The 23066-nt window shown below is 33.5% G+C and overlaps 1 protein-coding gene and 1 non-coding gene across 2 annotated transcripts; both read right to left on the minus strand.

The window, feature by feature from the left end:
• Positions 1–2262: 2262 nt before the first annotated feature.
• On the minus strand, positions 2263–3491 carry LOC136207155 (protein PYRICULARIA ORYZAE RESISTANCE 21). The gene is made up of 3 exons (XM_065998439.1): positions 3340–3491; positions 3168–3252; positions 2263–3074 (listed from the first exon to the last, which is right to left on the minus strand). The coding sequence occupies exons 1-3, from the start codon at positions 3349–3351 to the stop codon at positions 2416–2418; spliced, it is 756 nt and encodes a 251-aa protein (XP_065854511.1). The 5' UTR covers positions 3352–3491; the 3' UTR covers positions 2263–2415.
• Positions 3492–20934: 17443 nt separating this feature from the next.
• Positions 20935–21041, minus strand: LOC136207636 (small nucleolar RNA R71). Its single transcript, XR_010676767.1, has one exon. It is a non-coding gene; the product is annotated as a small nucleolar RNA R71 (small nucleolar RNA).
• Between the last annotated feature and the right edge of the window lie 2025 nt (positions 21042–23066).

Consider the following 23066-nt stretch of genomic DNA (forward strand, 5'->3'; position numbering starts at 1 on the left):
GCCAAAGTTGTTACTATTCGTTTCATGATTGCCATTGCTCTCGCCAAAGCTTGGCCCATCCACCAAATTGACATAAATAATGATTATCTTCACGGTTTTGTGGATGAAGAAATGTATCTTCATCCTCTGTAGAGTTATCTCTACGGTCTTAAACAAGTGGGTCGATAATGGAATAAAGAATTCACATCTCAGATTCTTGCATTTGGTTTCACTCAAGCATCTTGTGATCATTGCTTATTTACTTATACCAAAATTGATATTTTTTATCGTCCTTATTATTTACTTTGATGATATACTCATCACCGGTAATTCTGAGGATGTTATTCGTCATGCAAAAGATCATTTACATTCTCTTTTCACTATTAAGGACCTAGGTCCTGCTAAATACTTCTTGGGCATTGAACTTGCTCAGAATAAAATGAGAATTTTTCTCTCCCAGGAAAAATATATTTCCGATTTGCTTTCTGATACGGGGTTAGCTTCCGTAAATTCATCACCTTGTCTCATGCAATCTTGCATTAATTTGGACCCTTCACTTGGAACACCTATTCCCGCTCTCGGTCAGTATTGAAAGCTTATTGGATGTCTACTTTATTTAAATTTCATCTGTCCCGATATTGATTTTGATGTTCAGCAGCTTAGCCAATTTATGCAACAACCTTATTCTCATCATCTTTATGCCTTGTTTTATCTCCTACGACATCTCAAAGGCACTCTTCATTATGGTTTATTTTATGGTGTTACTAATGATTTATGACTCACCGCTTATTGTGATGCGGATTGGGGCGTTGCAAAGAAACACGCCTATCAATTGGTGGTTATTCTATTTTTTTTCGAAAAATCTCTTATATCTTGGAAAGCAAAAAAACAACCTACTGTTAGTAAATCTTCCACCGAAGCCGAATATCAAAGTATGGCAATCACCAGATGTGAACTAAAATGGATCTCCTATTTATTTTGTGCTTTTCAAATTTCACTTCCGTCATTCATTCCTCTACATTGTGATAGCAAGCTGCCATTCATATTGCTTCAAATCCAGTTTTTCATGAACGCACTAAACACTTGGACATCGACTGTCAACTTGTTCGTGATCACATCATTCTAGGTTTTTATCCACACCTCATATTTCTAACAAACTTCAACTAGCAGATCTCCTTACCAAAACCCTTATCCGCAACGGTACTTCATTTTTTTCTTCCAAAACTAGGTCTTGTTTCATCACAACCTCCAGTTTGAGGTATTAATGTATATAAATATCAATGGTAGAATAGTAATTAGACATTGTAATTATTAGTATAAATACATTGTAATATCACTATAATCAATAAGAGTGTTTATTATATTTTTACATTTCTGTCTCATTCCTCAATTTATCGTTTCATTTCAAACTGCAGAACATGTAGTGTTTGGTTAAGTTTATACAACATCATCGTTTAGCATTTTTCATAGAAACACCATAGTTTTGAGGTTTTCATGAAAAGTTGCTTGTATATATTTGATATTGATAAAATTATCCTTCTCCTGATTCAGACATTATCCTTCTCCTGATAAAATTATCCTTCTAATTGTCAAACATTTTTTTTTTAATGTTGTTCATATTTTTATAACATTATGGGTGAAAGAAAGGTTTTACCAATTCAATAAATTTTAATTTAATTTAGTTATTTGGATTATTTTTATTAATTTGTATTGTATTTTTTATTGAGAAAATTCCAAATATAACCATATATTTTGCCAATTTATAGATGGATGCTTGTTGTTTTTTTTTATCGTTAAAAGATGACTAATGTCTGACTGTTAGCAAAACTAAGAATATTTAGGTAGATATTGTCGGTTTTTGTTGTTGATAACTTCAAATTAGAAAATTCCAAAAATTAAAATATGCTCATATTAAACAATTGACATACTAACAGAAACAATTGATCATAATATTATCAAATATTAATATTAATCGATTAATAACAAACAACTAACAGAAACAATAGAATAACTACAACAGTGGTAATAACTATCATCTAAAAGTTTAGATGAATTAAAATAACAAAATACAAATTTACACACATCTTTGTATATATACATAAATCAGAAAACCCTAAACGCGCTTTATTTGAAAATGATTCCAAACCATTTATTTAGAATATAATAACAAAACCAGCAGGGCACACACGTCTTTTATGAACAAATACAAAGCATATAAACATCATTCAAACAAAAAGGCAAGTAAAAAGCGAATTTGTAAAGAAATGCAGAAATAAAATAAAATAAACATGGAAATAGAAAGTTGTATACATTAAAAATGTGAATTAACAACATTTGTTGTACCCATAAGAAGTGAACAAATTAATTGTAAACTTGTCCACTAATCAAAACATTATTAGTAATTTTACCCCTCAACTATTATATGAATCATCACATTTACATGACACTGCACGCACTCGGATTTTCTTCACTCATGCATTCACATCTCCCCCCACAACATCCCCTCCGGCAACCACCGTAATAACTTCCACCGCCACCGCCCCAGCTATCGTACACCGGCCTTCCATAAGCCTCATAACATGGCGCCGGTGCCGGAGTTCCATATCCTTCATAAGTACATGGAGCCACTGTTCCGAACCCATGATAACACGGTCCTCCGCCATATCCTCCATAACATTCCTGGCAGCACGCCCTTACCTGCGGCAGGTAAACCGGGGCTGGGGCCGGTTCAGGTGCCTTTGGAGCCGGAGCTGGGGCCGGTGCCGGTGCCTTGGGAGCCGGTTCAGGTGGTTTTGGTTTTGCAGCTTCTTGTTTAGGAGGTTCAATAATAACGACCTTCTTAGGCTTCTCCGGCTCTTTGGGTTTTTCCGGCTCTTTGGGTTTCTCCGGTTCTTTTGGTTTTTCCTTAGGTTTTTCTGGTTCTTTGGGTTTCTCCGGCGGCGGTGGTTTGGGTTTTGGCGGTTCTTTAATTTCAATACCTTTGATTGAATCACCGCCTTTGCAGCAAATCTTCTTCTTGATTTTGTCCGGACTGCAACAGACGACGGTGACCGTCACAGTATTGGCCTTCTCATCATAAAGTTGACTATGAATTTCTCTTGTACAAAAACACATAAAAAAAACTCAGTCACTTTCCTTCTCAAATTCCCAAAAATCTACAAATTACAATTTAAAAAAAAAGAACTCACGAGGGATTCTGCATAATGTTTTTTTGATTTTCTTGTGACATTTATCGCAGCCAAGGTCCACCTTGATCACCATAATTGTAACTTTCTGCAAAAAGAAAAATCAACTTCACAAAAAAGTCCAAAAAGGAAAGAACCCACAAAATAAAAATAAAAAGAAAATGAAATGAAATACCTTGTCTGCCATAGCTGTGATTGCAGAAATTGAAGATCAGAGATCAGGAGAGAAGAGGAGGATGAGGTGGAGGTTAAGTAGTGAGTAGATGGGAAAGTGAGAAAAAGCAAAATAAAAAACCAAAAATGAAGAAAAGAGACAACCAATAAAAGAAGGACAAGTGGGAAAAGGAGGTTGAATTTGATGGGATCATCAAAATTGTCGTTAGGGAGGAATGATGAATGCTGACTCTTTAATCTTCAACTTGCATGTGCTGGCTCTGATTGCCACATCTTACCTGTACTCCCAATTTTTTCAATCAAGACTAAATTATACCTCAAGTTACCGACCTAAAATCAATTTACTTTCAATTATATTTTAGAATCATAACCATTCACTATAAAATTAATCTGTTCAAATTTAATGATTAAATTCCCAATATAATTATTTATTTAATAAATCAAAATTTAAGTATTCAGATTTATTATATTAAAACTAATTTATTAAATATTTTTAGTTCTCTTAGAAGGTAAATATTGTAATTTATATCTAAAATTCCATCTGAATTAATAAGAATCTAAAATTCCATCTAAAATTCTAATATTTTTATTTCCCAAATCATTTTGATTCTCTATAAGTTTAGCACCACTATGGGCCCTTTTAGGAGTAATAAGAATCTTGCAGTTTAAGGTTCATAATAATAGTTTGGTCAGGTTCAATAATGGGTTGTCGGCAACCTTACACGTGTCCCAATACCTAGTGCCTAGCAACCTTTTATATTTGGGTCACCCTTAAGTTATGGACCTCTCATGTGACTCCACGTGCCTATTAAATCACACGTTTGAATTTCGCTACTACAAAAACGACAAAACCCATCTACAAATCAAAACGTTACGGCCCATCAGGCCATTTAAAACATTCAATGAAAATAGGGCTTTTTACCAGAATATCGACTACAAAATTATAATTAAATTAAAGGGAAAATGATACAAAAATTCATCTTTTAAAAACTATTTATAATATAGTTTTGTATTATATCAAACTAGTTAAAATCAGTACTTTTAATATATTTAAGAATTAGAATTTATAAATTAGAAGTATAAAATATATTTTTTTATGATTTATGGTTTATGAACTGGAGTCTAGAATTTTTAAATTATGATGTAAAATCATAATATATAGAAAATAATGACATATTAAGAATTAAGTTTGGTGATATGAATTAATTGTAATTTTATACTTAATTATGATATTCATGCAATTGACCTATTATTATATCATCAAACTTAATTCTCAATATGTCATTTTTTTCTATATATACTAAATAAAATATGTTTTTACACCTAATTTAAAAAGTTTAAACTCCAATTTATAAATTCTAAACTCTTAACAATGTATTCTAGATCCTAATTTATAAATTTTAATCTTTAAAAATAATAATTTTATTAGTTTAACATAATTCAAAATTATAATTTCACATAATTATAAATAGTTTTTAAAAGTGATTTTCTTACGTTTCCCATGAAAATACAGGACAGTCATAAATGAAAATCAGCTCATTTAAAACTTGGCAAAGTTACCACCATGTCTTTTCTAGTAATATCATGTGTGTGAAAACAAAACTGTTTTTTAAATTCCTTTTTCACACCGAAAAGAGCTAAATTTAACTATAACATTTCAAACGAAATGTAAACTACGTATAAAATGATGTAAATTTGATTCTTACGTTTTTAAGTAAGATCAAATTTAGTCATGTACTATCAAAAATTTGAAATGACTAGTTTGACTGTTATTTAACTGTCAAATCGGATATTCTAAATAAGTTTTTCGATAAATTAAAGCAGTTTCGTATATTTTTAGTTGATTTCTTTTATAACTATATTAATAACATAATAAATATTTTAGACATTTTGATTAAAAAAAAATTATGATTAATTTATACGTAGCAAATTTAGTTTTTAGCATTTTAATGCATATTTTATAATTTTATTAGTAATACTTAGACATAATTCATTTTTTTATTATAACGATGAACTTTTATAACTTTACTTAAAAAAAAGCTTTTATACCTTGAGAATTATTACCTGACACCTCAAATACAGATTCTAGAACACATGCTATAAATATATTACAACTTTGACTTATAATTGCTAACTTAGCTAAAGAGTGGGTTGTTGTATAGGCTTATCACTTGACATGACAGAAGGAAATTAATTCGCTCACACAACAAACCAGGTTCATTTCTGGAAGTGTTTTTGCAATTAATTGCTAGGATTAAGGATAGAGAATCGCTCTCGATTATCAATCTTTTAACCCACACTCCGCACCAATTTTTAAGTTAAATAACACTGCAAAACCTTTAGCTGATTAAAAATTTGGATAGGAAGAAGGGGAGGAAATAGTTGAAACTACATGCAATCATTTGTCATTTCATACTATTATTTCAAAGACCACATGACAACCCATCATTTTGGATAGCGGTGCGCCGACGTCACAATTAAGATTGTACATCAGTTCCGCAGGAAAGCGCCATTTTCAATGAGCATAAATGCATCCTCCTGATAAAACTATGATGGCAATTCAGGGAATCTAGCCCACATAAGAGTCGAGTCCATTGTAGCAGTAGAGGAGACAAAAGAAAGGTGACCAGGTCCGAAAAATTAGGTAGTGTTCCTAGACCAACCATAGCCAATTCTGAATGACATGGTCTCTAACCACATTGTACCTATTAAATACCAAATGTCCCATTAAGATTTTTCTATTTCATTTTCCTTCATTGAGTACCTTGCACCTATATTTTCCTCTTAAAAATCTACTTTAGTCTATATTTTACCTTTTTAATTTTTTTTGGCCCATATACTTTTTATTTTTACTTTTTTTATCTCTAAATTAATTTCACCTTTGATTATTGTATTTATATAATTTTACTTTTTTTCGAAAATAATTTTGACCAAATTTTGCTTTTAAATTTTTGTTATTGGTCCTTCTACATATTTTTTTATTTTTTTTTATTTCTAAACTAATTTGAATTTAATTCTTATGCTTATTTATTTTATTTTTTTGTCCTATAAAATAATTTTGACCAATTTATTTTATTTTATTTTATAATATTATTCATTTTAATTATTTCCTTTTTAAAATATAATTTTATAATTCTTTTTATTAATTTTATTTCACTTTCACCTATTTCATCATTTTTTGATTTTAATGCTTCAATTTGATTTTAATTTTTTATAATTATATGTGATTAATTTATTAATGCAGAATATGCATGTATAAAAATTATTGTTAAAAACATTCCATAACTCTAATTGATTATCTCATTTGAGCCAAACAACACAAAAAGAATCAGATGTAAATCATTCCTTTTCCGGAACTAAAACAATTAAGCAAGTCATTCATTTCTCTCCCTTTATTATTTTTTTTTGGATTATTCTTCGCTACCTCTGCATCAGCCAAACACTCCTTTGTATCTAAATAACATATGAATTGCTAAATGTATCTCAGGATGTGTTTTTTTGCTATATATTATAATAATCCGTATAACCTTTACCCCTATCATTTTATTTACTTATTTAACATTATATATGTTCTGCAAATTTATTATACTTTAGGGTAAAGTAAAAAAAAATTGTGCTTTTTACATTTCCTCAAATAGATAGATGTGGAATTTTTTTTTCTCCAAAATGGGAGTGAGTTTTTTTTTTTTGCAACCAGAAGTTTTTCACTTTACTAAAAAAAAGAGTATTGACAACCTTAAAATTGAAAAACTCACAAACTTGATGATATTCTAAGCAATTTTAATATTTCAACTTTTTAATTTTGAGGTTATTTAGTTGTTGTTGTTGGGTGATGAGAGATAAAGTGAATATTTAAAAGAGAGAAAACTCTGAAAATAATAATTTAAAAAAAAAATTTGGTAATTAAGTTGTTGTTGTTGTTGGGTGATGAGAGATAAAGTGAATATTTAAAAGAGAGAAAACTCTGAAAATAATAATTTAAAAAAAAAAATTTGGTAATACAGATACCTTTTTGACAAACCATGAAAATACAAGGATTTTTCTCTAAACTTTACCCTATAATTTATGGGGATATATTTCACTTTGGTCCCTCTGAAAACTCTTTAACTCTTAATAAAATTATTATTATGACTCCTTACGTTGGGGGATTCGGATTCTCTGAAGTTCAATTAAAACAGGACACATGTCCTGTATTTTAATCCTAGCCCTCTATTATACTCCATTCAATTTTAGTGGTTCAGATTAAAATCATCTCAATAAACTTAATCTAGTAGAAAACGGTGCAGTTCTGTTTTTTTTACATATATATATTTCAAAACCTTAATTACGCCCAACTACTTCTCTTAACTTTTTATTTGTTATTTATCAAATTAAGGCTACATTAATTTGGGTTTTTTTTTAAATTATTTGTCTTCTTTCAACAATCTTACAATTAAACTAATTAATGGTTGGTTCTGATTCTGTCCATGGTTATGTTCTCCATCTCCACCAATTGAATGGTATTTATTTGAAAATTATTGAATAATTGTGTTTATAAATTGTTAAACAATTTTACAGCAGGTTTATAAATAATTGAGAAGTTTTTCTTTATGAATTTTGGGTAAAAAAATGATTATGAAATTTGGAGTGGCATAGAAATCGAATTAACATAAAAAATGACAGCCATAGTATAATACAAAATGACCATGTTAATTTGTTATTTTCTATCTGTCTTTTTATACCAAATATAATGGTTAAAAATCTTTAAAAAAAAAATAGACAGAATGACCAAAAGATTAATAATGACAAATGATAAGAATCTTATAATGTATTTTTTAAAAATAGAAGGACTAACAATATGTTAGGTAAAAAGAATGTGACTAATAAATTATTTACCTTATAATTTATAGATAGGGTTATGGTGCAAAAATACCCCTAACGTTTTAGGCCATGAGCAATTTTATTCTTAACGTCTAAAATGGTGCAATTTTACCCCTAACATTGGAGGCCAAGAGCAATTTTACCCCTAATGTTGGTAAATTGGATCAATTTCAGACAATATTATAAAACACAGATATTTTTGTTCATTGTTCTGCACCAATTGCATAACAATTCGTTCTAAAAAAAGGATTTCATGTTTTTTATAATTTAATAATAGAATTTGAGATTAATATTTATAAATTCGGAGGATTTTTTGAATTTTTTTGTCTAATCTATACAAAAAAGACAGTATATTTTTTTTTATTTTTTTCACATCCCAACAAATGTTTGTGATTTATTACTGATAAAATGACACACGTATGAAGCGTAGATAACAAGATTCATGACCGAGAAGACAGTTTGATGAATTATTTCTTAAATTGACACAATTTATTAACGTTAGGGGTAAAATTGCTCTTCACTTCCAACGTTAGGGGTAAAATTGCACCATTTTAAACATTAGGGGTAAAATTGCTCCTGGCCCAAAACATTAGAGGTATTTTTACACCTTAACCCTTATAGATATGAAAAGAGTTTAGTAATACTTGTGTGTGGAAATAATGAGTTTGGTGAAAGTGTGAGTTTATAATTTGTGGTTTTAATTGATTTTCTAGCTTCCATTGCTAAATGTGTGAATGATTGTAAATAAATGAGTCTTAATATTTTATAAAGTTTATAATTTTTTTATATGAAATAAAATTTAGTTGTGACGATCATTTTGACAGATGATATCTATCTATAGTAATTGTAATTTTAGTAGTTGGGTCTAATTAGTATTATGGAAAAAATGAATATAAAATTGCACCCTTTTTTATCATATTAATTTTAATTGAAATGGTTTTAATCTGAGCCACTAAAATTGAAAGTAGTTTGATAGAAGGTTAGAATTAGAATAACAGGATATGTCCTGTTTTAAATGAACTTTAGGGAATCCGAATCGTACATTGGGTATCTTATTCTTAACCACTATATACTCAAAATTATCTATCCGTATTAGATTTTAGAAAAGCTTGTTAGCTTATATTTTAAATTACAATTAAAATTTTATTTGTTTTGTTTATGTCTAGTTAATGAAGCACACAGTTCTTCAAATTAAATGGAAGACCTTCCTTATATATTTTGTCATATATACTATAGATCCACCTATATTATAAGAATCTTCATTATTTTGTTTATTCAATGAGGTTACAATATACATGTCTAAATATGTAAAAGCTATGCTTACTTTGTTTTTAACAAAGTAAGTCTTACTTTGTGTGTTTTCACCATTAAATTAATTTTATAGTCCATCATCCAATGGTGAAAACATACCAAGTAATGATACTTTATCAAAAACAAAATAACCATAGAAGGCACCGTCTAAATATGATAACTTAATACGAATTTAGTGCAAAGTTTAATCAAATAATTACAATTCTTAAACATAAATAAATTACAACTCTCGTTACAATTCAAGAAAGTGATTTTTGTAGTACTTTTCAATGGATCGATTTCCGTTGTGGACGATAACAGCAGTATTCACTTTAGTTTTCTAGAGTCCAATTTATTAATATTAAAAACACAAGCAACAATGTAATAATATATTGCTCGGAATTTATTAATAAAGATCACATATATATGCTTATAAAAATTGGAATAATAATTCATTATTGGATTTTTTTGATTCATATAGAAGCATTGTGCGGAAACCTACAAAGAAACTGTAGCTGATTTTAATAAAATTAAGTAGAAAAAAGAAGAGCCATTTCAGCTCTAACTTTGGCCAGCTCCTTTTCTGCAACAATTATTTGATCTTGCAAATGAGAAATTACTCCAACGCAACCATGAATAGGATTTTCAATTCTGCATTGCGCCTCGTAATACAACGAGTCCGCTGCTGATTCTCTTAGATTAAGAGGAACTTGCTGTTTTATCACCATCAACAAATTAATCTTATGTTAATTAATTAGCAAATATTTGTAAGGAGTTTAAGATTATTATTATATTAACTGAAGCAATTTTGCAACATTGCTGGCGCCATAGATTTTGTGAACGCAAGCGAATCTTTGAGGATCTTGTGAAGGAAAATAAGGTGAGAAAATGCAATCCAAATGACATCTTTTTTTTTAAATACTTGCAAGCTGCGCAACGACGACTCTCACTCATATTCTTCAAAATCTAACAAAAATGTTCTAAATCTTATGTTAATAAAGGCAGGGGAGTAAGATATATAGCTGTTGGATTTTGAAAGCAACGGCTAGTTTTTTAATCTGAACAAGGAAATATTTGCAGCAATGCATGGAATTAGATCTGAATTTTGGAAATAATCAAGAATGGTAAGTATTCAATTTGGAGAAAGTAGAGGAAGATGGTGCATCGATCTTTAATTCTCATATTTTCATAAAACCAAAGTTTAAAAAATGAATAGTTTCAGTCACTAGTGTTCACAATAGTCTCAACCTCGATGTCTAATTCTGAAATTTTGATAAAAGCAAAGTTTCAAAAATGATAATGAAACAATTTGGAGTAAATATTACTAGATACATATACATATACTATAATTAAAATAGTACCCGAAACCTTTAGAATTTAGTGAAACTTTTTTGTTTAGTAAGATGTAATTGCTTTTTCTCAGTCCCAACCTTTACGCAAAAAAGATGTAATTGCTTTTGTAATGGAATGACCATTACTATAATTTTGTTCAACAACTCTTGTAATCCTCATTGATAGAAAAATAACTTGAATTCTCATTACAATCCAAACATGTAATCCTAATCTGTGCTTTCAAAACTCCATCTAACGTCTCATTTGTCAAATCTCATATCTCATCTTGTAAAAACGCAAAAAGTAAAAGAACATAAAAAAATTGAAAACGAGAAAAAAGAAAAAAAAACTAACAGAAAACCAGAAAAAAATATGAAAATAGAAAAACGGTGAAAATGTTGAAAATAGAAACTAAAAAAAATGAAAAAAATGTAAAAAAAAAACAAAAAGACAAAAAAACTATACACTAATTTATTGATTTCAATTAATATAATTTTTTATTTGATTTTGATTCAATTTTTTTTTTGTATTTTTTGTGTTTTTCGTGTTTTCCGTTTTTTCTTATTTTTCACGTTTTCATGTTTTTCGTTGATTTTAATTTATATAAATAAAATTTTATAATTACATTTAATTAGGAAAACATAAGTATTTTAATTATATTTGTCAACCAAATATGGTAATAGAATCACTTTCCCATTGTATTACATTACAAATTTGATTATATTATATTACATTACGACATACCAAATGGACTCAAAGTTTCATCTTAGTGAAATCAGATTAATTTAGATTTAAAAAAAGCAATCTTATTTCATTTTGTTTTAATAACCAACTTTCATTTTCATTTCGATAAAGTCATTCCGATCATTTTAGATAGAAAAAATTACTTGAATAGTAACATGATAATCATGTTGAAACTTCAAATTACAGTAAAAAAAGAAGTTGTATTTGTATTTTTTAGATTTCACATGGCATACACGTGGTATCCACATGGTTGCCATATTATATATAGCAAAAAATTTCCAATGTGGTTGCCACGTCACTATTCAAGTTATTTTTCTGTCTGAATTGGTTTAAATGATTTTATTGAAATTGTTGGCCCGCAAAATATTTTTTATTTTTTAGAAGCATATTGTAAATTTTATTGTAAAGTATGAAAAATAAAAATAGAAAGAAAGGAAAAAACGTCAATTCGGCACTCAAAGACATTCTAATGGCCAGCTCGATGAGCTGGTCTCCAGCTATAAGAAAAAGGAGAAAAGCACAAAGTCATTTTTTCTCAGCAGTATCAATGTTACTTTAATTGACTATTTTTGGCATCAAATGAACGAATTTTTTTACGAGGTCAGAAGTTTCAGAAACTAGACATCCTGAGAAATTCGGGATATATTCTTGGGCCTCATTCGGATCCATATGAAGAAAGAAATAAAATTTGGAAGTTAGAGTACGTGTATGTCGTACCAACATCACTTCAACTGACTATTCGGAGTATCGAACGGATGAATTTTTTCGCGAGGTCAAAAGATTCAGAAACTAGACATCCCGAGAAATCTGGAATATATTTGTTGGCCTAATTGTCATCCATATGGAGGGGAAAATAAATTTTTGAAGTTAGAAAACATGCTTAGAACATTAACAGTTTTTAGTTAAGTTAGTTGTGATCCATACTTTAACTCTAACTAACTTAACTACCCACCTTCCTAGCAACTATAACTGAAAAATAAGGGAAGTTAGGTAGTTACCAGAGCGAAATTAGGGGATAGTTGCAACTAAACACACCCTCTTCAACTATTAGAGGCCCATTCTCCTCAATTCAACACAACCAACACATCCAAAACATGTAACATCAAACACAATCATCTCTTCTCTGTTGGTCCCTTATAACGTGACAAGTTTAGTTCCAAGGGGGGATATGAACTATTTAAAATTTTGTCCGTTTAGGCTGACTTCTTTTCTAAAGAAAAGGTTTACACAGCGGCGCTAAGTAATTCTAAGACACAAGCTTAGTCAACTTGTGACTAAGTCTGCTTCTTTACTTGAGTCAGGAGATAGCACTTAGAGTCTATTCCCGAACTCAGCTTCTTAGTGCACTCAACTCAGCGTGAGTTTGTTACTTAGTCAGTTTTTATAGCAAGCAATATATGTAAAGGAGTTTAAGGTTAGAAATAAGTTACTCAGCAGACTTATCCTGGTTCGGCCTCTCCGCCTACGTCCAGTCCTCGGAACTCGTTCCGAGCTTTTTGAATTCTCTACTGAGCTCTTTAAAGGTAGAGCACCAAACCTTTTACAATAGAAGCTGAGTATACAAGAGTACCTTCCTTTATACCTCTACTCACTCCTATATCTACCGCTGAGTACTATAACCGAGTACTCAGCCTCTCCTTTCTATTATTCTAGAAATGATAAAGTGTTTGTCCTAAACAATAATTGCTAAGACACTTTAGATGATTGAAAATCACTCTAGACTTTTACACAATAATATGGAAATTGGTGTAAGGTTTTTGCTTTGCTTTTCTCACAGAACTTCGTGTATGAATTTGGACAGCGTTTCAGCTAATTGAAGATCTGCATCAAATGAAGCAAAAGAGAGGTCTATTTATAGTGACACTTGAGGCACAGGTAATTTCGAATTTCGAAATAACCGTTGGAGGGAAACGGCTTCCTGTCGTTGTCACTCAGTACGCGCTCAGTGTTGTTGGCCAATGAGATTCTTGCATCTTCTGTCCACGGCAGTGCTCGACAGCTTTTCGTCTGGCAAACAGAATGTTTCAAATTTTTTGGCAAAGTCTTCCAGACAGCTTCCTGCGCCTTCTGAACTTTACCCAAAGTAGAAATACTTTGTCTACAAGTTGGTTCTTGTCTGCCGCTGTCCTGACTGCTTGTCGCTTAACTCAGCAGCTTCCTCTTGAAGCTTTTGCTAGAAGGCTTCTCGATCCTTCTTCATGCTGAGTCGTCGTTTTGCTTGATACGACTTCGTTTCGTCTTCTTGGGCCGTGAGGTCTTGATTATGTTGACTTGGTCTTGACTTCCACTCATGGGCTTTTAGACTTTATATGTTAATGTCTTATAGATAAATAAACTCAACATTGAACAAACACATTAGTATAAATAAATCAAAGCATTTAAATTTAATGTGTTAGAATATTTTTTATCAATTTACTTAAATAATTTTGTCAAATCAAAATCATGTGGAAAGGAGTTTCAACAAACTCCCCCATTTTGATGTTGGCAAAAATATTCAGTTGAAGAACTCAGTGTTGAGCTCCCCCATGATAGTTGACCTTATATTACTCAGTATACTCCCCCGTAAGGGTTGAGCCACTGACTTAGTTTTACTTTAAACATTTCAAGGTTTAATCAAGTAAGTCTAAGGTCAGTTTTCAGAAATAGGTCAGCTTATAAGTCATATTCTTTTTAACTCAGTTTATGCGGAAGGTTTAGATATCAGAGAGCGCTAAGTATTTCTTTGTTCAATGTGTTTAAGAAGACATGTAAAAGAGGTCAACATCTTAATCAACACAACATACATTCATAAAGCAATGTAGACAAATAACACAGTTGATTTAGTGAAGATGTGTTTAACTATTCAATACAAAACATAAGTAAGCATCACATAAGATTGGTTAATTTTAAAAGGATAGATGCATGCATAGTTTTGTATTCAGGTGGTCAGCACAACAAAAATACATAAGGGAAAGACTACAAGTTTTAACAATATGAAATCTAGTCAATCCTAGTCAAGCTATTTCTTCTTGTAGTTGAGTTGGGCTTCATGCTCTTTAGCTTTGCCCTTTCCCTTTTGTTTTTGCTGACTACCTGAAGCTTCTTCTGAATGTGGGGTTCTTTGAGCTTGTACTTTCTCCCCCGTTTTGCCACCATCAGCAGGAGGAGAAAGTACAAGCTTGTGCTTTCGTGTGCTGGTATTTATACCATCAAAAATGGGAACACCATCATCCAAAATAGCTCGTGGAATCCTGACATCTATAGCACTCAGCATACTCAAAACGTATGCTTGAGACTTTCCAACCTAGTGTATACTGTCAGTGAGCATTGCAAATGCTTGATGAAACATCTTCAGCAAAGATGAATCAAAATACTGACACTGAGCATTGGTGTGTCGCACGTGGTTGAAAGTGACTCGAGAGTACTTCAGGATTTCGTTTGTTTTGAGCTGGTCAGTTTCCATTTCTTCCTTGCTTAAGTTTAGCAGACGCACAGCCTCACTAATTTGCTCAATGGAGCATTGGGAGGAGGAAGAGAGTTGGTGATTGGTTTTCTCTTGCTCAGTATGAAGTTGGTTGAATAGTTGATGAACTTCGGCAGAAATTGCATACGTTGTATTCATAGCTGACAATTGATGAAGTTGACCCTATAGAGAGTTCATGTGATCAACCATGGTCAGCTAGAGTTCGGCCAGCTTCGTTATAGAGTCCTGCCTGGGCTGTTGAGATTGTAATGAAGTCATGACACTCAGAAGATCCTTCAGACCTTTGATCTCAGTAAGAAGCTGAGTGACAAACGAAAGCTGAGTTGGCTCAACATTAATAGACCCAGCGGCATCGGCATTTGTTTGATGAAGGTCCTGGAGAAGGGCTTGAGCTGAGTCAATGATTCTTCGACCAGACTCAGAGGCAGTAAGATAATTGTAGGATCCATCATTTGTTGGCCCAGATGCCAAAAGAGGAGTAGAACCGAATGGAGGCGGTGTTTGGTTCTTCTCAACATTAGAAGTGCCAGCATGATCAGCAGCTGGTCTTGAATTAAGAGTTCCAGTAGAAGCTGATTGGATTAGATTCTGTACTTGGATTTATGGAAGAGGAGGATCGGCAGAATGTGTTACTTGCTCAGGGTCAGGCTGAAGCTGACTAGGTGTTGGAAGTTGAGGAAGTTCAGTGTTCACTTGAGCAGGTAATTCTTTAGCTTGCTCAACATGTTGAGGAGCAGGATCTTCGAGCACTTGCTCGGTATGCTTTTGGCTAGGGGAAGCAGTTAAGTCGGTATGTTCCTTTGGCTGAGAAACAGAGGCTTGATTTTCTTGTTGCTCTGGTTGAGACTCAGGAGGATTAGAGAAGAACTTAAGGTGTACTTCTGTTAGGTCAGTGATCTCATCCCTCAGCGGTGAGTCACCCATGAGGTCAATGACGGGGGCTCGATATGCCTTCTTCTTCTTAAGTCTTCTTAGTCTCTTTAGCTTTGGAGGAGTAGGGTCAGCAGGAATGGACTCAATAGAGTCAGTAGGTGAAGTTTCCCTTTGAACAGAGGGATGATTTGCCGTTGGCTCAGCGGCTTCTTCTTCAATCTCCTCAGTGTAGATTGTGCCATGTTGGTCAACGTCTGATGGCTCATCATGCTCATCCTCCACTGTTACCTATCATCGGACTGACCACCCAGTTCTTCTTCTTCTTCGAACTGACCACCCAATTGGTCTTGTTTTTCCTCTTCTTCTGACTGTTGTTCAGTGTCAATGTCTTGACTCTGTACATAATGTGAGTTAGGAGGAATGACAACGTCAGTTGGAAGGGCATCGATAGGACTTAATTCAGAAGAGATCTTCTTCTTCTTTCTTAATGGTTGCTCATCAATATCCTCTCTTTCTTCTACCTCAGGCTCAGCTTGCCTTGGTCTTTTCTCAGCTGACCTAGGTCCATCCTGACCTTGTTGAGGTTGAGGCTTAGTTCCTCTGGATACAAATTTAAGCTTCTTTAGTGCGGGGACAACTTCTTTGGAGGTGCTTTGAACAGCTTTCCTCTTTCTTTCCGTCCTTCCCTTTCGAGTTACCTTCCCCTTAGCTTCTTGGACAGTGGCCCCTTTCCCTTTCTTGGGCACTATTGGTTGATCGTAGAATAGACCAAACAGTGCCGCAGTAGTGATCTCTGTCCCTATTGCGTGGATTTCCTCAACTAAGCTCACCCTGTGATCCTTAAGGATTTTGGTGATGATGGAGCCCAGACTAAGGGTTCCGGTACTTCTTTGGAATCCACCGATTATGAAGACATGCATGTTTATCGGCGTATAGGTCAGCATGTGCCAGATAAAGCACTGCTCAAAATTTATCGCTGAGTTGGTGCAGTTGATTTTGGGGTAGAGAAAATTGGTCAGTATGTAGTGGGCCATCTTCTGATTCCGACCCATGGAGGTACTCGAAATTTCTCCTACATGACCAGGAGGTTTACAGAACTCAGCGGAGTAGTTGGTTTTGTCCTGGTCACCAGATTTACGAAGAATTGCTCTTTCGTTTTTCAGCTTGAGTAGCAAGGCCAGGTAAATAGGGTTGATGAAGATGTCCTTCCCTTTAACCTTGGTAACCATGTAGTCCCGGTCATCATCCGCGACTTTTAGGTTAGCGTAGAACTCTTTAACTAACTCTGGGTAGGTTTCTTCGCGAACAGAGAATAGCTCGGTCCAGCCGTTGTTCTTTATCCAGTCACAAAAGGGTTGCTCAGCTTCCACAAAACCCCGTGAGAACCATCTGGAATGGTCTACCTTATACCCCCTCACACTCTCGTAAACTGGAGTGTAGGTGCGTTCCACAGGCTTCTTTGCCTTATCCTTCTGTTGTTTTCCTTTTGAGGAGGTAGCTTGGTCAGCTTTGGTTTGTTTGCTCGGCGTAGTGACCTTAGAGTGGTCACACTGGGCAGGAGATGAAGGATTTTCATTGGAGCGATTAATGGCACCGGAGACATTCTGAGAATCTTTCGTCATGATTCTTAGAGAAGTTTGAGAAGTTTGGGAGATTTTAGGGAGAATGTGAGAATACCAGAAATTTCTAAGCGTAAAGAGATAAAAGTGGGAAATCATCCACTATTTATAGAGGTGTCAAAGTGATCCTACGCATTGAGGTGGCCGTTTGACCTCGAGATACTCAATCGACAAATATTCTGGCATTTATGACACATTCGACGCGTGTATTTTCTAATTATTGCGCCTACGTCATCCTAGGTAGCTATTTAATTCGCGTGTTTTGCATTAAGTTTTGCAACGGATGTTTACTCAGTGTTAAGAATTCCAAACGTTTAAGGTTTTGAGTAGTCAGTGTTGCGCAAGGGATAATTCGTGTGTTTAATCACTCAGTTTAAGATAAACACTCAGCATGTATATTTACCCAGCATGTGATAGTTACTAATTTGGCATGATTCACTCAGCATGGTAATCAACTCAGCATGTATATATCACATATTATACTTGGAATTTACTAAAGAGGATTAAACATATCAATGGCTTCTCTAAGTATGTTGAATTGCTCACGAGCCAGTGGCTTTGTGAAGATATCAGCAAGCTGCTCATCCATTGGGACATAGGTCAGCTTGATCTCTTTCTTGAGTACATGATCTCTGATGAAGTGATGTCTTATGCTGACATGCTTCATCCTACTGTGCTGGATTGGGTTCTTTGATAAGTCAATGGCACTCTTGTTGTCACATTTGACTTCAATTGTTTTAGTCTGAACGCCATAATCTTCAAGCTATTGCTTAATCCATAGGACTTGAGCAACACAGCTTCTAGCAGTGATGTACTCAGCTTCAGTGGTTGACAGGGCTACTGACGCCTGCTTCTTACTGAACCAGGACACAAGACAGCTTCCAAGGAAGTGGCATCCTCCCGAGGTGCTTTTTCGTTCAAGCTTGTCTCGTCCGTAGTCAGCGTCAGTGTATCCAAGGAGTGTAAAATCATGAGTATTGGGATACCACAAACTTGCATTCACTGAGCCTTGCAAATATCTAAGGATTCTTTTTACAGCTATGTAATGAGATTCCTTAGGGTTAGATTGATATCTAGCACAATAACATACTGAGAATTGAATGTCATGTTGGGGTTTAGTGTCCTATAGACAATTGTTCTAGGATACAAACTTAATGTAAATGAATTGTTCTTTATATCATTTGTTTAATGAGATATATGTTTTATAACTATATAAAGGTGTTAAGCCCAAAATATACCTAAAATATCATCGATAATTACATCAATATTGCTACGAATTTATGATATTTATAACTATTTAGAATACTTTTACTCTCGAATATGTTTCTTTCATGCAAGGTACATAAATATTTGGTAAAATCCAAATAGGAGTAAAAAGAGCTCAAAAATAGAAGAAAAGCCCTACAAAAGGAGTCGAAGACAACGAAAATTAATAACGCCAAGTCAAGGACACGAACGAGAGCCAAAGAAGTGAAAAATGCTCCGTGCCGCGACCGCGGCCCCCACTATTCACGGTCGCGACACGCGTCCCTCAACCTCTCCTTCCCTTCGTCCGAAGTACAAATTGATGCTCCCCTATTCTCGGTAGAGAATTTAATATTCTCGGTACGAGCAGGAGATTTTAGAAGCCTAGTTACACACTTTCGTTTTCGACAAAACGCGATCGTTCGGGTGGATAAAGATGTCCTTTCGTAACGGACACGATCCTTCACAACGGACACGATCCTTCACAACGGACACGACACTTCAATCAAGACACTTCAACATCTATAAATAAAGATTTGAAATAATGATATATGTGTAGAAGAAAGAGATTAGTGTAGAATTTATGCAGAAATTCCGAATAAAGTGATTCAGAAGTTAGATTTCGATTCTGTTCAAAAGCAATATGATGTACACACATTGTTTACTAAATAATAACAAATTCAGTAGCGTTTAGACATTGTTCCAGTTTAGTTTTCATTTTGGTAGTGGACCGACCCAGTCTCTATTACGAAGATTCAACGAGAAGATTGAGTAGAGGATTCGCCCCTGAGCCTGACAAACTCTAACGAAACCCAAGGAAATGATTGACAACCCGTTCACTTGCACGCCGTCGAAGAATTCAATGCTCCATGTTCTCTGTAAACTTGTATCAATTTATATTTCATCTAATAAAGTCCGTTCTATTCGATAGATCTTTATGCAGCACTTATGGTAACCAATCCACTAAAGTGACTGCTGGTGTTTTTATTAAAACGTATTTAATTCAAAATCTTTACAAGGAAACTTTGTTGAACACTTAGGCAAATTATTATCTCGAAAGAGTTTTAATTTGATTAAGGGCAATTTATCCCGAAAGGGTTTTGTCGTGTTCAAAGCCAATTAATTAGAGGTTCCGTCATTTATTTCATCTTTATAATTCGTACAAAGTTTAAAGTTGTTTTCTTTGCTTAATGCAAACAAATATACTTGTTTACTTTTTTAAAGTACTAAAACGTTCCTGTTTTGCAAATTCATTCTTAAATCAGATATTTTCTAACATCTTCATATTCTAATCTAATTCTTATTCTAGCAATTTCAAAACCAAAACCGATTAAACGATTTTTCCATATTATAAACCTTAAAGTAATTTTAACCGATTGTAAATAAGTTTTGTTAAAAAACGTTCCCTGTGGGATCGATATCTTTTATTACTACAAGCGTATACCGTGCACTTGCGGAAATCGCTCAACAAGTTTTTGGCGTCGTTGCCGGGGAACGCCAAAATTTTTGACAAAATTTTAAATTTTTCGTGTTTTATTACGAATCTAGGTTTATTCATACTTATTCAAACTTTTATATTTTATTTATTTTTTATTATTAACATATTTATTTTTCAAAATTCTGTTTTGTAGGTAGTTTCTGTTCGTGCGAAATTTCAAGTTCATGCGCAGTTCTCGAAGTTCAGGCACGTCACCAGATCCTATTGACCCAGAAATTGAAAGAACTCTTAAAAAGAACAAGAAAGAAAAGAAAAAGAAAAACCAAACCCCAATAAAAACTAGAATTACCGAGCCAGAAGTTATGGCCACACTTATGGATTATGCTAGGCCAGGAGTGGCCGGTATAACAAACAGTATAGTTAGACCCCAAATTAATGCACATCATTTTGAAATTAAGCCTGCGTTGCTTAATATGTTGCAAAATAATGTAACGTTTTACGGGTTACCTAACGAAAATCCTAATACCCATTTGATAAATTTCTTAGAAATTTGTGACACTTTTAAAATTACTGATGTAACAGCAGAAGCAATCAAACTTCGCCTTTTTTCTTTTACTTTGAAGGATCGAGCCAAAGAATGGTTAACTTCTATGCCAGCCGCATCAATTGAGACTTGGGAGCAATTAGCCCAAGCATTTTTATCAAAAAAATTTCCCTTTAGCAAAAACCGCAAGAGTCATTAAAGAGTTAACGTCTTTTTCTCAAAATGATAATGAAACTCTTTATGAGGCTTGGGAACGTTTTAAAGAACTTCAACGTTTATGCCCACACCACCAATTGCCCGCTGAACTTTTAATGCAAACATTTTATAATGGACTAAATCCTACAACTAGAGGTTCATTGGACGCTATGTCTGGAGGGTTATTCATGAAGAAAACATCTGCCCAAGCAAGAGAACTTTTAGAAGAAATGGCAATCAACAGCAGTATGTGGCCCGCGGAACATGGACACGTACCATTAGCGAAACCATCATCCTCAACTACATCATCACTTAAAGGTATAGTGAATCTTGATCCAGTAGCGATGTTGCAAGCCCAATTTTCTGCCTTGTCGCACAAAATTGATAGGTTTATGGCACCGAGTGATCCTAATGGTCAACCAAACCAAACAGATGTGGATTACGAAGGTATGAGTGAAATTGAACAGGTAAATTTTGTCCAAGGGCAAAACCAAAATAATAACCCTTATTCCAACACATATAATCCTGGATGGAGAAATCATCATAACTTTAACTGGAGAGACAACAATAATGTTAATGCTAATCAAAATCGTACTACTAATTATCAAAATCAATCAAGAGATTCGATTAGGACTTTATCTTCTAAAATCGACAAATTCATTGATGCTATGAGCGGAAAAATAAGTAATCACGACGATGGTTTTGAACGGATCGAGAATAAATTCGATCAGCTTATTAAAAACCAATCATCTAGCATCCATTATTTGGAGATTCAAATTGGACAACTCGCTAAATCAATTCCATCCCGCAAAGAGGGAAGTCTTCCAAGCCATACGGAAGAAAATCCGAAAGAGCATGTTAAGGCTATCACTCTTCGTTCAGGGAAAAACTACTTAGGCCCGGAAATGCCCGGAAATTCGACTTTATCTGGAACTGATTTACCAAAGTCCAAAGAAGATACATTAAAACAAAAAGATGCACCGATTGACTCTAGTACAAAAACTTTTGTACCCAAACCACCTTTTCCACACAAAGTCCGCAACAAGGACTATGACAAACAACTTTTAACATTTTTAGACAAACTTAAGAATTTGCATATTAATTTAATGTTTATGGATGCAATTACGCAAATTTCCAATTATGGTAAATTCCTCAAAGATTTAATTTCAAAGAAAATCAATTGGGAAGGAATTTCATCCATTTCGCTAACTGAAGATTGCAGTTCGATTGTGTCAAGCAATTTGCCCACAAAACTCAAAGATCCCGGATGTTTTACCATTCCGTGTAAATTGGGCGATATAGAATTCCCAAGTTGTCTTTGTGATTTAGGAGCAAACATTAACTTGATGTCATTATCTATTTTTAATAAGTTAGGCTTAGAAGAAGACATCAAACATACCAATATGGTTTTGCAATTAGCGGATCAAACCACTAAAAGACCATACGGTATAATTGAGGATGTTTTAGTTAAAGTTGACAAATTTATTTTTCCTACCGATTTCGTTATTTTAGATTTTGCTTATGATGTAAATTGTCCGCTAATCTTTGGTAGACCGTTCATGAACACGGGACGTGCTCTAGTTGATGTGTCGGAAGGGAAAGTAGTTTTACGAATAGGAGATGATAAGATTGAGTTTGATATGAACCAAGCGATGAAATATCCTATGAAAGATTTCGCTTGTATGAAACTTGATTTAATTGAAGAATGTGTAAATGACATTGTTCAAAAAGAAGAAATAATAGAACCTATAATGAGTGAGGAACTAGAAGATAAGGACCCAGAACCTTTGATTCGAGAAGATGGACCAGTTCCGCCTTCAATTATAGTTCCACCTAAATTAGAACTTAAAGAATTACCAAGTCATTTGAGGTACGCTTTCTTAGGCGAAGGCGATTCTCTACCTATTATTATCTCTAACAAATTAACACAAGTCCAAGAAGAGAAATTGAAAGAAATTGTTAGAAATAGGATAGGAAGCATGTGTTGGCAAATTTCAGACTTAAAAGGTATTAATCCAAGTATTGTGATGCATAGAATTCACTTAGAAGAAGATAAGCCACCTAAAGCGGATAGGCAAAGATGCCTAAATCCGAACATGAAGGAAGTAGTGAAAAATGAGATTAC

The sequence above is a fragment of the Euphorbia lathyris genome, chromosome 9 (genome assembly GCF_963576675.1).
Source record: "Euphorbia lathyris chromosome 9, ddEupLath1.1, whole genome shotgun sequence".
Taxonomy (NCBI): domain Eukaryota; kingdom Viridiplantae; phylum Streptophyta; class Magnoliopsida; order Malpighiales; family Euphorbiaceae; genus Euphorbia; species Euphorbia lathyris.

Excerpts from the sequence above, each read along its gene's own strand:
- LOC136207155 (XM_065998439.1), bottom strand. Across the intron at positions 3,075-3,167 it reads AACATTATGCAGAATCCCTC|AAATTCATAGTCAACTTTAT; the intron begins GTGAGTTCTTTT and ends TTTGTACAAGAG.